General features: G+C 41.2%; 1 protein-coding gene across 1 annotated transcript in view; it reads left to right on the forward strand.

The window, feature by feature from the left end:
• Positions 1-17609, forward strand: part of KIF26A (kinesin family member 26A) — a 94106-nt gene that overhangs the window by 27800 nt on the left and 48697 nt on the right. Inside the window, exon 3 of the mRNA XM_026048625.1 lies at positions 5924-6418. Coding sequence (XP_025904410.1) covers positions 5924-6418 — 495 coding nt within the window. The remainder of the gene's footprint in view (positions 1-5923; positions 6419-17609) is intronic.

The following is a 17609-nucleotide window of genomic DNA, read 5'->3' on the forward strand; positions in this document are numbered from 1 at the left end:
CTCGTCCTCTCTTGTCCTGYGGGGTTAAAAGCCAAATTGTTGCAGGGCACCACAGAGCAAGATAACAGGAAAGGCGGCAGAAGCTGTTGGGAGGTGGGCTGAGGTGCCCATGGGAGCCTGGGATGTAAATAAACCAGATTGCTCTCATTTCCTCTTTCCACTGTATTATGCATTCCAATAGCACTATTCATCTTTATGACAGACACCTATTGCTTTAACTTTACTGYGGGCCACTGAAGTACATTAAAGTGGGCAGGAAATGGAAATAAATAGAGTTCAACAGAGGCTTCAGAATAGCTAAACACGCTACAGTCATTTTTAGTGTGGGGTCATGTGTTCTTTAGCAGATCTGCCGTGTTTCCTCACTTTTGTTGTAAAGCTGGGCGCTGCTTAAGAGAGATGCGATATGCTTTCAGATCAAGTAAAAAAATGGGCTTAGGTATTTTTTTCTGACCCTTTAGGATACCAAAGATGAAAAGGAATTGGCTTGAGTCTCAGCTGGGGCGTTAATGTGGGGATGTATCTGTGTGCCCTAACTCAGGACATGGATAAAACAGGGTATGGGCTGCAGGAGCTGAAGAAGTTTTACTAGTAAGCAGCATGGGAGGAGGACCACAGGGTCTGGCTGAAATTAATTTTCTGCTTAAATGTAGTGAAATATTCAAGCAAGGAGGCCAGCTGGAATTTGGCTTTGAAAACGCAGTAGTGGTTTTCTAATTCATGCACATTTTGCCTGCTGTGGAAATGTGGAGTGCTCTCTGCTCTCCTGTTTATTCAGAGGCTGTTTTCCAGCACAGTTAAGTTACCATCACAAGTCCCAGCTGCTCTTAGACTTTTATTAAGTTAGGACTTCTCATGAGTGCTGTTTCTGTGAAAGCTTTTGCATGTTTGTTTTTTCTTGAATTGTTTATATTCTGATAAGAGAGACAGGTCAATAACCAAATGAATATACAGCATGAGCTACTTGAAGGCATTTAGCTCATATTTTTATTCTTTGGAGATAGTTAGCTATATGGCAACTTATTTATTTTTATTTAACTGTTAGCACTGTTCTTTCCCTGATTACACTGATAGGCTTCTAGTTTTGCTCCATAATCTGTTCTCTTTTCCTTTTCTGGCRGTGGCAGAGAGAGCTGAAAGCAAGCACCAGCCTTCCAAGTCTTTATCAATACAGAAGATATTAGTGGATATTCTACAATGTCATGTAGGATAAAAACTAATTTGTAAGCAGCACATCAGAAATCTGGAAAGACAATTAAGACAAAGAAATCATTACTATCGATCCTTTTGCTCTGGGAAAGTATGTTCCTTTCTTACAAAGCATCTTGTAAAAATGTTATGTACCCAGGGCCATGCTTAAGGAAACATTTCAGTGTAACATTTAGCTTTTGTTTCATTCTTTTCAGCTATGTTTATATCAAGAATCTCATTTAATTCAGAATACTACTGCAGATATCCTTGTGTTGCACAGACTAGTACCAGGCAGAATTGCAGGTAATTACTGGGGGTGGTTGTTGGCGGTCTGACTTTTCATCATTTGTTCGTCATCGTTTGTTCGTACTCTGTGGATAGTTCCTCGCTGGAAGGATTAAGTTACAGATGGGTGGGTATTACTTCACTGACTTCTTAAGTGAGAATCCAGATGCTTTTCCCCGTCCTCTCCATTTGCTGCGTTCGGGAGCTAGCAGTCAGTAGCTGCAGGTAAGATTAAAGCTTTTTGCCTTTATTTCTTCTTTTGCAGTGGAAATGCACTCTGTTAGACCCTGTTCGCTAAGCAAAAGATTCTACTGGAAAACTTCATATACTTGGGAATTCACAAATAGAGATTAAATTTCCAGAAAATCTAAGTTTTGTTTTTTAAGTGCACACATCACGGGAGTTCAGCTCCAGCAGGGTGCTTTGGTGGTGGACTCTTCTGCAAACCTGGATATTATTTTGGTACCTAAGTGGGATTGGGGCATTTCTGAGATGCTGCCCTTTGGGCACATGACAGTCGGCTTTGGTATGTCTGTAGTTTCAAGGGTGACTGTCTCAGGTCACAGTATTTTGCAGTGGTGAAATGTGGGGTTTTACACATAGAGCACTTGAGTGTTTACTGAACAGCAGGAAAACTGCCTGGATTTCACTGTGAGGAAAGGCAGCCGCAGGKTTACATGTCAGATAGAGACACGTGAATTAAAATGACCATTTTCTTCTTTCGGTTGTGAGCCACTGTCCGTGTTTTCCAATTTGGGCTGATTGTTTTCCCACTGTGGGTCTCCAAGGAGAAGCCTCAATGCAGCCGGCAGGGAGCCTGCACCGCGTTGAACTCGGTGGCTCTTTTGCCATGTGCTCCTTCAGAAGCGAGCTTGCCATGTGTGCCGAGCTTGCCATCCTCACCGGGATGGCCAGCTGGGAGGGCATGCAGACCCCCTCCCTGTGTTCGTACATGTGTGCGTTGTCTGCATGCACAAATATCATCTCCCAGGGGTTTGTGAGGTTTCTTGTGTTGTAAGAAGCCCTGAATAGGCTGGAAAATTCAGAGCTTTCTGAAAACTTTTGCTCGTGTAAGTTGGTGTTGTCTCTTGCCTTTTGACCTCATGGGAGGCTTGCTGGGCTCCCTAGTAYGGTTGGCCCTGACAGGACTGTTTGTTTTACTCTTCTGAGTCATGGTTGGCATTATTTGAATGGCTACAGGCTGTATACCACTAATAAACAGAGGGTGGAATTAGGGTTTGGGGTTCTGTAGCCATTACTGCATGTTACTGTGTCACAGACCTTTGCTCAGAGCACAGAGTTTTACTCAGAGCAGCGTTTGGAAAGCAGGTGTGAGGAGCACAGCTGCAGAGGAGCAAAGGGAGCATCTTCCTTGGAGCAGAATAGACTACAACAGCCTTGGAGCTGAAGGAAGAGGCTGACGAGGCTTGAACGTAGCACGCCTGGTTTTCACAGAAGTGCCCATCCCCGAGCATCCCGCGTGCCCACCTTGCGTCTCCGTGGGCAGAGCCGGAGCAGGGATCACTTGAACCACGTCCCCTTCCCACCAGCATGGTTGGCACGTTTGGCCACTTGCTTTTATTCCTTCCTCCTGTAAAACGAGAGCCTAATGTCCACCCCAGGCTCTGTGGGCAGCGAGGCCACCAGTGCAAGGCTTCCCCACCGCCCAGCAGTGCCACCACGTAGTAAAACTGCTTTAATGGCATCAGCTTTTAAGTTACGGTTAATGTTTTTAATGGTACCTTGTGTTTCCTTTGCCCTTCACGCCTAGCCATTAGTCGGGTGTTTTTGTCACATGGGGTGGAATAATAAAAGTAATCTCAGTGCCCAGCAGGTCCCTTGGTGAGGAGCTGGAGGGGAAGGGCCGTGGATGCAAACAGGCGATCGCAGCAATGGAGCAATGGGATGAGTGGCTTGAATGGCTTCTTGTAACTGCTGGGCAGAATGCAAGCACTGGAAATTAGAGGTGGTTTAAACCTCTGTGCTTGTATGATTCTTTTTTTCTGTGATATTTTTAAGTAAATATATATATTACCTTTATATGGTTTCCTCCCTGTTTCYTTTTATCTGCAACATGGGCCTGACTCTGATCTGTCTTAACGCTGTAAACTCAGTTTATGGAACTAGAATTGGGGGTCATTAATTTTCCTTACATGAAAAGGAGTCATTTCTTTTAAATGAGGAGCCTGTTTCACCTAGTAATTCAGTTTAATTGCTTATTTGAAACCCTCGACATTTGATAGCAATTTAAACATTGCCAGATGAGCCTCTTGCAGTCGGAATCTGCAGGTGCTTCCTCTTGTGCCCAGCGTTAATCAAGGGAACGAACCCTGGGATGGGTCTGGCTGTGGCCAGGGTGGCACAGCCCCAAGCACAGGAAAAAAGCATTTTCGGAGGCTGTTTGAATAGATGCTGCGTGTCAACATCTGCAAGAATTTGCTCAGAGGGTTCCCTCTTGGAAAGGTTTCTGTGGACTGCGGTGCTATTTGTTTTTCTTGGGAGATAGATTGCCTGGTCTCTGTTTTGCCTCAGGCTCAGTAGTGCTTGCAGCACTGAGACTTTTATATTTCCATCTGACTAATGCCACTTTTTCCTAAGAGGCTAGTGGGTTAAGAAAAAAAAACTCTCAGAATAGTATTTTTGCCTGACTAATATTAATTAATTTAGTATTGCCATCTTCTGGGAGATTTGGAGGGAAAGAACTTTTGTGCTTAGGACTAGAAGCAAATGCCAAAACTTCAAAGACAGCTTTACTGGGGTCTAAACCTCAATAAAGAAAAAAGAAACAAAAATTAAACTGCCTTTTATTTGGACCTCAGTGCACTAATGTAAATGCAACTTGCTTTCACTTTTCTTTTTTTTTTTTTTAAATAAAGGTAATATAATAGACCTTAATTTAGACAACTGTGAAAAAGGCAACTCTTGCTAATGGTTTTTGGCTGGTGGAGTGATGTGATGCTGGATGTTTCTCTCGGAACAGGACTTTATTTTGGGAGGCAGGTTTAAGAAGCTATTGCAGGAGTAGTGCAGGAGCTGAAAATGAAATAAAAATAAAGTCCACGTTTCCTCTGGAGAAACTGGGAATGTTTTAGGACTTTATAAATTGAGAGCAAAGGGAAATAGCACAGTTGAAAGAGAATAATAAGCAAAGCCAAAGTACCAGTGCCAGTACTTCTTAAAAGAGTTTTATTGAGGTGTGTTATAATTAAAACCAGAATTAGTTAGTTTTCTAATAGGATACTCATTTCCTAGAGAGCAATTGCAGTTTGGCATAAAGTAATACACTTTTTAAAATGAGTACTGATCTGGGGATACCCTGAGCATATGTAGTATGTCTGACTTATTAGCTGTGCCTGCCCTCATTATTAACAAGCAAATTAAATATTTTCACTTAAAATAATTAAACAAATAAACCTTTTGGCTGTGCTGTGATTTCATTAAAACCTTAATTGTTTGGAGAGCTCAACGAGAGCGTGTGAAGTTGGTCAGTTTTACTGCCTGGCATCAGTCTTGATAGCAGATTTACAACACAGCTGGATTTAATCTCTTGACTAATCTCTACAGTAGCTGGTTGGCGATGGGAAGGTGTTTGTGTGTTTTAGGAGATAGGAAACTCTATCTCCCAAATGGAAACCCAGTGTTGGGTTTTAAAGTGCTTGGGCAGCCTTAAAGTGAACTAGCCAAGGAGGAGGGGAAGAGAAATTGCTCTGTGGAAACAAAATAGGTGTTGCTTTTAAATCAGCTTCATGGTGTGTACATTGTCACACCTTCACACATGGCCGTAGGCTCAAATCTATTTCTCATCAAAGCAACTGTGGCGGAAGGGAATATTGCCACCATCTGGGTCACAAAGAGCAGAAATAAGGGGCGTTGCTGGTCAAAGAGTCAGCTGTGAGCAGTGCCACCTAAACCTTCTCCTGCCACTTGATTAGTCCTCTCTGAGGGTGAGGAGAACGGAAAGTTTATTGGGTCATGCACTGACTTTTTTTTATTATTTATTTTTGGAATACCCCAAGGTCTAATATGGSTTTAAAATGGTGGTTTGCCTTTGAAATGCATTGCAGTATTTGTAGGGCCAGCATCAGCCCTAACATCATCCATGTGCACGAGAAGCACATGGGCATGTGTGATGTCTCAAAAGAAGGGTTAATTAGGAGTAAGTTGTTAGCAAGTGCACTGCAAGCCCCACAGCTAAGTTTGCTGATGACTTCCATGCTAGACCTCATACAAATGAGGCAACTCGTAGTTTATTAATCAGCTGTTACTTGCAAATCTTTCGGGGTATTCAGAGAAACCTGAGAGTTGCAAAGACTTTGATGAGTGAAGAGCAAGTTACTGAGATTCTTTTGCTTTCTACTCTCTCTCTCTCTGTATATATATGCGTGTGTGCGTGTATATATATATATATATATATATTTTTTTTTTTTCTGCTTGCCCCCTTCTTTAGGACCCACGATTATCAGCTTTAATTTTTGACAAGCTTCAAGTGCCTGACTACTTACAGAAAAACAGGAATGAAGGCGAGAGCCGGTGCGACACCTGTGCCACTCACCTGAACCAGCTGAAGCAGGAGGCCTTGCAGATGGTCCACGCGCTCAGCCAGGCCGGGCACCCCGAGGCGCCCGAACCGGGTGCTGCCGCCGTCACCAGCATGGTGCCCCGCATGGTTGCCGTCTCGTCCCAGAGAGACCTGCCGCTCGTTGCTGGACCCGTGGGCAGGCAGCCTGGGAAGGCGCCGAATCTCTTCTCTGGGACTGAGAGGAAGAAGGGACTGGGCTGGCCTCAAGGCGCGGGAGGTTTTCCCAACTCCAGCGTTCAAGTCACGGTGGCCCCCAGCGGTCTCAGTAGTGCCCTGAGCTCCGTGACCATCCAGGCTCAGCAGTACCTCGAGGGCATGTGGAGTATCTCTAGGGTGAACAGCTTCCTGCCTCAGGCTTGTCTAGTAAGTAGTCCTATGTATGTGTGTGCATGTGTGTATCAAGAGAAAAAGATAAAATTTTGTACGTGTTTGTATGTGTGTGTGTGTGTATATATATATCTCAGCAGGAATCAAGTAATCTCTTTTAAACCGCGTTTTGAGAACTGAGGAGCTGAAAAAACGCTGTGAATTATGTTCTCAGGTGTCAGAGAGAATTGACTTTCTTATCTCGGGTGGTGAGATCCTTCCCTCAGATGCCTTTGCACCTCTGAGCTTCGTGTACGCAGGTGATGTTGTTTGGTTGTCATGTACCCGGTGACCACTCACTTCAGAAAACATGAAAGGTTTGTCACAGGAAACTCTGGGAGCTGCGTGGAAGTTACATAAAAGGTGAACTTGACCCTCAAGTCTAAGGCTGAATTTCTAAAGCTGTGTTGAATGTCGTGGATGCTGGTTCTACGCTGTGATAGAGAAATTTAATCTTTGGGTTAAATGTGTTGCAAAACAGTTGGCTCTAAAGAAGAAGGATGTTCAAAAGGTTACTTCCACAGAATATCTCTGTAAATGCCATTGCACTTAGATTGTTAAGTGCTGTGAATGTTGGATCAGAGTATTCTGCATTCACCGTGTGCTTTTAAAACGCAGAACATCCCTGTGGGGAAGCAGAAAGCTTTATAGATGGCATGTTACCTTAAGAAGCAATTCATTACGGATTTGTGATTTGCTGTACAGATCTTTTGAAGGCTGCTAGGAGGAAGAGGATATAGTGATTCTTTTTGACAAAGACTTATTCCTAATCTGCTTCCCCTTGTCAGTGAATAGGGAGTGCAAAAAGACATTGCACTGCTGCTGTTGCTGGCATGCAGATGACATGTACAAATAGCAGCTCTCTGTTTGTCTCTTAAAGGTATTTGTGGTGCATTTTGCAGTACCAGAAGCATTGGTGCTAGGCAACTTTAAAATTGACATAAATACCTAATAAACAATTTCATATACCTAAAATTGCCTCATAGCTTTGAGTTGACTGAGCTCCAAGATTGTCCAAGATACTTGAGTGCCGTTGTGTAACTATTTTTATAGGGTGGTGCTTGCCTTTGCTTCCAGTAAAGGCTTGGAGAACTGATTCTTCCTTCTGGTACATCTCACTTATATGGAAATAYATGAGGGCACACATAGCCCACTTTTGAGGAATCCTCACTTAAACCCAGTGCATCTTCACTGATGCCACATTGCTCTTTGATCATTTTACACTGCATTACAATGTGAAAAAAGGAGAAAAAAAAGCCTAATCATTTTGTTATAGTATTTGTGGAATGGCTATTCTGTAAAATGCTGCTCCTTGCATTAGGCATCACTGTGCCCTTGTGAAGCATGTGACATTATTGAATCTTTAAAGTTCTGTATGCATCACAGAATCAAAAAAAAAGAATTATTGTCTGAAAAGCCTGCACTTTCCATGAGCAGTATTTCCATTTTCCTGCTCAGTCCTTGTCTGTTCTTGCTGTTGTCTTAAATATTTCATTAGCACGCAGCTCCAGATTTCTTTCTGCTTAACCATGCTGACTTATAGATGTGGTTTCCCCTAACCACTGCATTATTGTATAATAAAATTGAGTTACCTTGTTTAACCCCTGTGAAAAACCACATGTATATAATACAACAGCTTAAGTATGATGTAGAAATGTGCAAAAATCGGTAATCTGAAAAATGGTGACCTTTAATTAAGGACAAACACTGTTAGACTGTGAGTGTTGGATACTGCTTGGATGGGATCCAGGTAGCTACAAGGACAGTTTAGATTTACAAGCAGTTTCTGGAGAGAAGCAAGGATTTTTTTTATTTTTTTTTTTTAAGGAGCAAATGTGGTTATTAGAAATTTGGGCATCTCTGCCCAAATTCTGCTTTCTTTGCCTCTTTAAATTGTCTTACTTTTTTATCTTGGGAGCCTTGTGTCTGGTGAAGCCATTTGTGTAAGGCAGAACACTTCTGCTTGCCCAGTGCTTTTCCCAGGAGGAATCATTGGTGTTGGAAGAAGCAGCCTGTGAGGCGTTTGGAGACTGTCTGGTGTAGCCCTCACCCAGAACAGAGCATTCTTGTTCAAAACTTGTCTCACCTCAGCTAATAGTTATGCAAAGATTAACATTTCACAATTTCTGTTGGTTGTCAGTTCTGAGTTGAATTTCCTTTCCTGTTGGAAGGATTTTCTTGTTTCTTTTTTAACCAATCTCCAGTGTTGTAATTTAAGCCCATTATTGCAGTTGCCAGTTGGTGGGCACAGAGAAGAGTTTATTCTCTGCCTTTTAATAGCTGTGCTTTAAGTATTCAAAATTGATTATTATGTTTCTGTGTGGTCTTTCTCTACAGTAAAAAAGAACAAAAGCCAAAAACCCCAAACCTTCAGCCTTTCCTTGTTGGTCATACTTTGTAGACTTATGATCAGTCTTGTAATTTTTTTCACTTGTTGGCACATTCCYATCTAACTAGCAGTGTGCTCCGTTTTGGGTATGTTACTGAAATGAGGCTTCACCAAAATGAAGAGGTTGGTGGACGATCCCAGAGAATCATTCTTCAGACTCTGACCTCTCACTGAAATCAAAGAAAACCTCAGTGTTGCAGCTGTGGAGCCTGTYTTCAAAATACAGCACCAGTGCAGTCAGTAGAAAACATAATCTGGTCTTTTTATTTCCATCTATGCTAATATATATGATTTTGGACTTTCTTTAGGTTGTTGTTTAAGTTAAGTTGTTTAAGATTATCTCCAGAGAAGGTTTGGAAGGAGCATGTATTTGGAGGCGTCCTTCCTTAGCAATCTGTCTCTTCTTCCTGTGAGGCAGGGCTGCACTGCCTTGAAAAATGCTAAAGCGAGGAAGACCAAGGTGAAAGAAAGGATAAGATGGATTCRTGAAGAATGTTATTTATTATGTGCAATGTGATTTGCTCTTGGGAGCCTTTGGCTCCTTTTAAACAAGATACTGTGGACAAAAAAAGATGGCCCATACCCAAGGGGATTTATACTCTCAGTTGTGGTATTAGTTATTTTGAGTACTCTGTAAAAACTGCCGTTTCATTCAAAAATCTGTAGCTGTCCCTTGTTTTCTTATGAGAGATTTCCTCTCAAAATGAGTTTTTTCCCACCTAGGAGTTCAAGTACTTCATGTCTTGGCGGTTTAACTCGATGCCACGTATGGAGTAAGCATGACTCATCTTCCAAAGATTAGAAGGCAGGCGTAGATAAAGGCTGGGATTCGTCTCAGCTATTTTTAGCTGCCAAAAAGACAAGATGTTTATTCAAAGGTAATTACCAGGCTTCACTTATAGTTATGGGAGAGCAACAGACACCTCCACGAGATTTTTTTTTTTTTTTCCTTCTCATCCAAGACATCTGTCTTGGCTTGACTTGTCTGCTGAAGGTGCCATGAAAGTGCCAAGAAGCAGCACTGTGGTGTTCGTCTACCACAGCGCACGGGACCCAGCATGTGCCACCATTTCTCCAGGGATCATATTTTTTATTTATGATTAGTTTTAACAGTGAAAGTGTTGGAATTGTTTGATTAGAAAAAAATAAATAGGATTTCCTCTTTTTACATTTTCCTCCCCGAGTTCATAAGCATTGCCTCCTAATGTCACTCAGGTTTGCAAAGCCACAGATGGGCTGAGTGCTTTGGTTCAGGAGTACAGGACACTCTATGCTTTTTGAGATCCATGTTTAGATCTCCAGATTGAAAACACGTTGTATAGGTTATACATTTTTGGAACAGGAATGTGTCTTTGAAGTGTAACGTGGGTTGCTGTTCAAACCAGAATAGTAACTGTAGGCTGAAAAAATACATGTATTCTGATGGAAAAAATACAGATACTAACCAGGAGCACTACTAAGTAGCTTGACCAGACAATGAGCGCTATGAAGGGAAGAGAGCTGACAAAACTCTTGTGTAGACAACTGATTTGTGGTGGACCACTGACAACTTAATAATTAATGAACAGATTTTGTTGTTTTTGCATTAATACTTTTAATTCTAGACCTGATCATTGAAAACAGGTTGCTMCTCAAACGAAGCACAATATAAATTAGCAGTGCTCAGCATTACTGCTCAGTTTTGTGCAGAATTGGAGTTGCAAGGGGAATTKAGTTACATTGGAATTTGGCTGAGATGTTAAAAATTGAAATGACTGAAAACACATTGTACACTTATTAGAAGTATCTGCATGTGTTGCTTATTTTGGAGAAAAGAGGTCCAACAGTATGTTTTCAATTGACTGGGTTATGTAGTATATAGTACTGCATACAAATAAAAGTGGTAGCATAGCCATCCCATGTGCTGGAAAAATGTTGCAGTGAAATAGAGCTTGTTTTGCAWATTGCTTTTTCTTTCATCTCATGCAAAAAGAAATCTGTGCCACATTATTTTTCTAAATTGCGCATAAACAAATGGTACTGGTTATAAGGCAAAATATTCTGTTTAGCTCTTTGCCGGTTTCTAAGTTGCTTTCAAGTATTAAAAAATGCACTGCTAGGAAATGAAAAAGTTGGAATACTAGAAAAAAATGAATTTAGTAAAACTTTTAAAGTATATGTAGCTAAAATTGTTAACTTATGAGTATTCCAATCTATGTCCCTCAGATTACTTCAAAATTTTCAGTTATTTGTACRTTTATGATTTGATTCAGTGTTGGGGTCAGGGTGGGGATTGTGATGCATGTAAATGGGTGTATATACTCTTAAATGTTCATTTATTTTTATGTGCAAAATCTTTGGAAGTTATTTTAGTCACAGTTCAAAATATCGTTCTTAGGAATAAATCTTCTGCTTATCCTAACGTAATCCAGAGGGATTTGTCTGAGGGTACTGTTCAGCCCCTGTTAATTTTCTCCAAATCTCCTTTGTTTGTTTATAATGAGGATGACTTACGTTTTGCTTAGAAGATATAATAAAAAGCTGACTATGGGAAACAGAAGAATGACAAAAGTTACTTCCCAGCATTTACCTTTGAACATTGATAAATGTCACACAAAGCAGATTTTTAAAACTAATTTTTAGAATCTTGAGCATTTTTTTAGTGACCTTTTATTAGTACAGTCTGGGAAATACACTTGGAGATCTTAAAACACATTCTAGGGAGTACTTTGACTGTCACTCTTGTCCATGAGTCAGTTGGGTGGCTTTGACCACTGGGACATTCCTACAACTCCATGTGTAAAACCTTGGCTTTGCAGAAGACAGGAGCAAACCTGGTGTTACCGGAGGGGCTGGGACTCCATACAGGCTTTTCTGTTTTCCCATTAGCTCTAGTTGTGCTGCTGCCGCTGCCCTTACAGAGGGAACACATAAAGGAAGGAAGGTGTCATGAAAAAAATCTTCAAGACTGGTGTTGATTATGCTCATCAACAAGTCCAAGCAGCAGCAGGAAAACTTTTGATCCGAGTTATTAAATCCTGTTGCCCATTAACCCAATTTATAGCCGCCCAAAAGACCCTTCCTGAGGCTGCTGTGTGACAGACAGTGTTGCCTTGCACAGCATCGTGTGGCCTTAGCAAGCGGAGAGGAGAGAGTGGGGAGCGACGTGGAGGCCATTGCATTGCRTTCCTTTCCATGAGTGAGACCTAGTCCAAGCTTAGCAGATGAGGTTGGAAAGTCTGCAATGAAGCAAGGTTAGACTTGTAGCCTTAAACATAAAAACATAGCCCTATCTTGTTTAGTTGGTAAAAACTCTTTTCTTTTAATGATTACCCCCAGTGTAGGATCCTGACAGTCGAGATATCCTCATCTTTCCTCATCTTTTTTAAAGTGCACCCCAGTGAGTCAGAATAAAACAGTAAGAATTGGCATAAGATGTATTGGAAACAAGATGGAAAGTAGCATTTTCATGGGTGATGGATGTGGATTTTATCTGTTCATGTCGTGTGTTTGACACTTGTGCCACCGGGTCAGTTTTACCATTGTGGGACAGGATAAGGAGGATAAGGAGTATCCTCAGGATTCAGACCTTCATGCAGCTCAAATTACCACCTGAACACACAGCTCTTTTGATCCTTCACTCCTCTAGGCTAAGCTGTAATTATTCGAGCTCTTGCAGGGAAGCAAGTCCAAACTAGCCTTTGTTGACAACCGAAGTCAACAAGCAATAATGAAGAATGTTGGCCCAGACTTCACCTGTACTCATCAAGGGTAGATTTAAGACAAGCAGACTTTAGAGGTTATTTGCAAACGATAATCTGTAGAAGTTAGCTTTGTTGTGTCTCATCTTATCTCAAGGCCTGTTGCTGAGGCTAATTGCCTTCAAAACTTCCAGATATGCTTAGTGTAACTTCCTGAGCAACGCCCTGAAAATGCCATGGGAGTGCAAACTTTTCCGTACAAAGTAGCAGGAGGAAATAGGTCTGTGGGTCTTTCCAGCAACTGTGTTGTAAGATACACCTTAAGAGAGAAAAATCTCCCTTGTTTTTCTTCAGATATTTCAMTTTTATGCACTCCCTCTTGAACTGTTTTTTTTGATGTATTTATCTGTTCACTTAGTTCAGTTTATTTTACATCCCACTACTCTATTTATGCTATTCATATGTTCCATTCTGCGCTCTCCAGCAAACTAATTGTTAATCAACATGCTTTAATTAACACGCTTTTTTTTTTAATCTCCTGTTGGAAATAGCCATCTAAGAAAGGCGCCTAATTTTTGCCTGGACCTCAGAAGAGTTGTGAAACATATGAGAAAAAGTTTTTTTAATCTTTTTTTTTTTTTTTTTTGGTATCTAATGTAGAAAAACTTTCGTAAGATCATTCTTGCACAGCAACCGTCGGAATGAAGTCTTGTGATTTCAGAAGTCAGTGCAGCAGGAAATCAGACAGATGAGCTCACTTGGTCCTGTGTAGGTTGGTGGAGGAAAAGCCTTTCACAACAGTCTTGTCTATACAAATGGGAAGAATTGATTGATGTGGCTGCGCTTGCAGGGAGACTTGCCTGGTCGCCCTGCTTGGTTGAAATAGGATTGAACATGATCCATTTTTTTGAAAAACACTTCGAATTTAACGTTTGTTACATAGGTTGAGTACTAGAATTGTGGCATGTCCAGAGAGGGGGACCCTGGACAGTCAGAAGAGCAGCCTGGACGCAGTGTGCCTATTGCTGGGGCACCCCCTGCTCTCTGGTGGCATGAATGGCTGGGCAGATGGCCAATATTTATATTCTTTGTTATTGAAACTAGAATCACCACTGAGTGTAGCTTTTAAAAGGATGTTTAAAAAGCATCGATAGAAAATATTTCTATATTTCGGTTTCAGCACTTGGGTGAGAATTTATGATGTATAGATGGCCTTCATAGATGTTTCAAGCACTTCATATGTGTGTATTTAATGGCAATGGATTGCCGCTTTACTGAACATAGTATCAAATCAACTCTGTTAATTGAAAAAGGTTTTTCACATCATTGCTAATGATGTGACACAGTTTTGTTAGAGATGGTGCATAAAATACTGCTAGTTCAAATGGCATTAATGTATGCATTTAAATTCCTTTTTTTCATTTATATGCACTATTGATTTTATTTCATTGTTGGGAAGGTAATGGATTTATAATTAGAATACAGTCACTATAATCAATGATGAGATTATTAGAGTTATAAATAGAACTTTAACACTATGATGAGGTAATTTCCCAGTATAACAAAGGATCAATAGTTAGAGGTTTGCTTTGAATCTTCAAGTAGTACTTGTAAGATTCAAATGTAAAACATTTACAGGGAAGTGAGTGTCTATAAATTATACAAACTGATGCTGTGGTTAGGTATTTTCCAAACTTGGCAATTAAGCTATTTCCACAGTATTTATATTTCTTTTCTGATAATGATCTTTGAAAGAAGYGTTTGATGATGCCATTGGGCAGGAGGACATCAATGGATTATTTATTTATTTATTTGTTGGTGCTGTTGGGCAAAGATAATAGATTTACCATCCAGAACCTCTCCCTTCCCCTTCTCAGACTCATGATGATGAGTGTGAGAGAGAWGAGAGTAGAAGAATGAAGAAGGGAAGTAGAGATCAGTGGAATGACTGTCTTGGGAAGGGTCTACGTTTACTCTGTCCATGCAAAGTAGCTGTGTGAGAATCCCCTTCAGACTCCTACCAGCCTCTCCTSGTAGCTTTGAAGTGCTTGCAAGGGCATATGGGGATAGCCCAACCTCTGCTACTATATAAAGCTAAAACTCTAGCGTAGAGATTGGGTGGGAATAATAACAACATAAGAAACATCAGAGCCCCAGCCTTTTTAGTCTCTCCKCATAAGGCAGTTGTTCCATCCCCTTGATCGCTTACTTGCATGTCTCTGTTTTTTCCTTCTCCACTACCTCTGTTCTGAGATGCAGCATTAGAACTGCACTGGTACCCAATATGTGCACACCCTTCTTGTTTTCAGTCCCTGCCTCATGATGCCCAAGGTTTGTTTTGGTGTTGCTGACTGCTGCTGCCTGTTTGAGGCTGCATGAGCTGATGATTTCAGAGAACTGTCATGGACTTTTAGATCTTTCCTGGGTTGCAGCAGCATTTAGGTGTGGTTTAGATTATTTTCCCCTAAATATATGATCTTTATCTATGTTGAACCCTGAGTGTGCATTTTTTTGCTTGCTCAAGTTTGGGAAGTTCTTCTGGAATTCCTCCTCATCATCATTGGTGTGGCATTTGACTACCTTAAAGAGCTTTGGGACATCAGCAAAATTGGACTTTTCCCTCTTGTCACAGTGAATCATGGCTGCTACGTGACTTTAAKATGGGGAGTTAACGCAGGTCAGCAGTGAACATGAGGAGGGAAAAGGAGTAGGAACAGCTCAGCTCCTTCCCAATATCAGAGTGTCCTTCAGCAATTATCCTATGGTCTGGCCTGTCCCAGATATAGCACTGCTCCATGAGATCACCTATTACTGAGTGTTGTTCTGTACATTTGGGTGTCCTGAAGCCCCAGTTCACGCTTCATATCTTTAGGGCTTACACCTTTTCAAGCAGGATGCTAGTCAAGGAGTACCTTGCACTTAGTAGCAGAGAGGCAAATTGGTCCCAAAGGGTGTTATCTTTAGAGGAGTTATATTTAATATATAGAAAGTCTGAGCATGATTGAAATAGAAATTAGGTAGGACAGTCKCCATCCACCTTTGCCTTTTATTTGCTGGCATTATATTACAATTGTTAGAATATAATAATTATAATAAAATTATAATAACAAGGACCTGCAATCCTTGGGAATGTGATCAGCCAGTTTGGCAGAATGGAGAAAGGAAGGCACACTGACATTTACTGGGTTGCTTAAAGTTGTAGAGAAGTCTTGTTGCCGTTGGGAAGACGACACAAGCTCTTGTTTGAAGTTTTGCTCTTGTCCACTGTTTGTCTTTTGTTTGAAGACACATCTGGCCTTTGGAAACTGTCCTAATGGAAAAGCATTTGTCTCCTCATAGCAAAACAAATCCTAAGCTGGTGGAAATTTGCATTATTATGAGCTTGCTAATGAATTCCTTTGCCAGCTCCTATCAGTGCTTGACAAAAAGCAGGGATTCAGCTGTATATTTGCTGTTTGAATAAACAGTTCATTTTTAATTTTGACCACAATGGTAAATTGAAACACCCTAAGCAGTACACAGTACACAGCTATATTTTTTGGCTCTGGCTTTGGAGGCTGTAACTATTGTAATACATGTCAGCAGGGAGGGTTTAGAGCAGCATTTTCTGATGCTCGCCTGGAGGCACTAGAAGAAACAGTTCCTCTACTCTGGTTGTTTTAAATCCACAGCACATAAAATGTGAAGATTTGAGAGTGTCTGTGTGTGGCAAGAACTACCTTTTTGCTGGTCCTTGTTCATGTTTCCCTTGCTTTCCATGTGCAGCTTGCATGTGCAGCTGGGAGGGAGAAGTTTGTGTGATTAGTGGTCAGGTAGCTGGGAGGGACAAAAGGTGGAGCTGAAAGAGCCCTTGCTGCCGCTGTGGTGCTGCCATCTTGGGTGTGTGAAGTTGCCTTTGAAGTTGGTGCGGAAGCTCTGGATGGTGAAACTCGCTGAATCAGAGAGGACAAGGCCGTTGTAAATGTGTGAGACAGTAGCAAAGGGGCAGCAGGTTCATCGCTGCCCCACGGCATCTTCGCACTAGCCAGAGCCCTGGTTTCCCAGTGCAGGAATATGGGCAGCCTGGAGGASGGAATGGGCACATTGGAGATGAAGGTTGCCTGACCAAGACCTGCCCACAGMCTTGTTGATTTTCCTGGAGACTGAGGAGCAGACACAAGGGAGCTGCTTTAGAGTAAGGCCTAGAGTGTGCATGCTGCACATACTCTTGTGATTTTGGGCAGTGAAGACCCAAACCCTTAACCAATGTTAGTAACCCTCATATTAATCCAAAAAGCAAGGCCCCTGACATTGCCTGTGAATTTCCTATGTGGTGGGATATTCTGCCTTCCCACAGCTTTCTCCATCTGCCACATTTTCAGAATTCAACTGTAAGCCAGGCCCTAGCAGCCCTTGTAACAGAAGCCCTGTTTGGGGGGAAAAGGATGTAGCCTTTGACTCCCACTGAACCCATGATGCACATGAAAGTCTGAAACTGCAGGTTTCAATGCAGGTTACTGGACATGGCATTCTTGTTACCACACTGCAGCTKCAAGTTATAAAGTGACTACAGTAGTGTATTGTAGTTATAAAATATTTTTAATATTTTACAATATTTTATCATGAACCCCAGTAGAAATGCTCTTAACTRGCAGTAAAATGTTTATCCAAAATGTGTTTCCTTTCAGCTTGGGCTATACTGCTCTGTTAGCTTTACATAATATTGTTCTGTCTGAGAATGGGATATTTAACATAGAAGAGGTATATGTAGGATGTCACTCACACTTGGGGAAAAGGAGGGTGAGCCAGATAGAGATTTACATCATATTTGTACCAGTTAGCAGGAGTAGGACGTAGAGTTTTAACATGAATCATTTACATAGAAAATTAATTATTGTTATATAATACACAAACTGTAGCTTTAATATACTGTATAATTGTTGCATCAAGCAATTTTTTATTGTTTAATTAGCTGTGATATTCAGATTTGAAAGTGAACAATGGTAAGTTAGAGCAAATCCTCAAATTTTTGTGTCTTTTCCTACCAGTCATAATGGTACTAAAATAAAATAAAAATCCCTAGTACAGAGATTTGGTCTTGTTAGAACTTCACGTGCAAGATTCGAATGAAACTCTGCAA

Source organism: Nothoprocta perdicaria, unplaced genomic scaffold (genome assembly GCF_003342845.1).
Source record: "Nothoprocta perdicaria isolate Ctin4 unplaced genomic scaffold, notPer1 scaffold_56, whole genome shotgun sequence".
Taxonomy (NCBI): domain Eukaryota; kingdom Metazoa; phylum Chordata; class Aves; order Tinamiformes; family Tinamidae; genus Nothoprocta; species Nothoprocta perdicaria.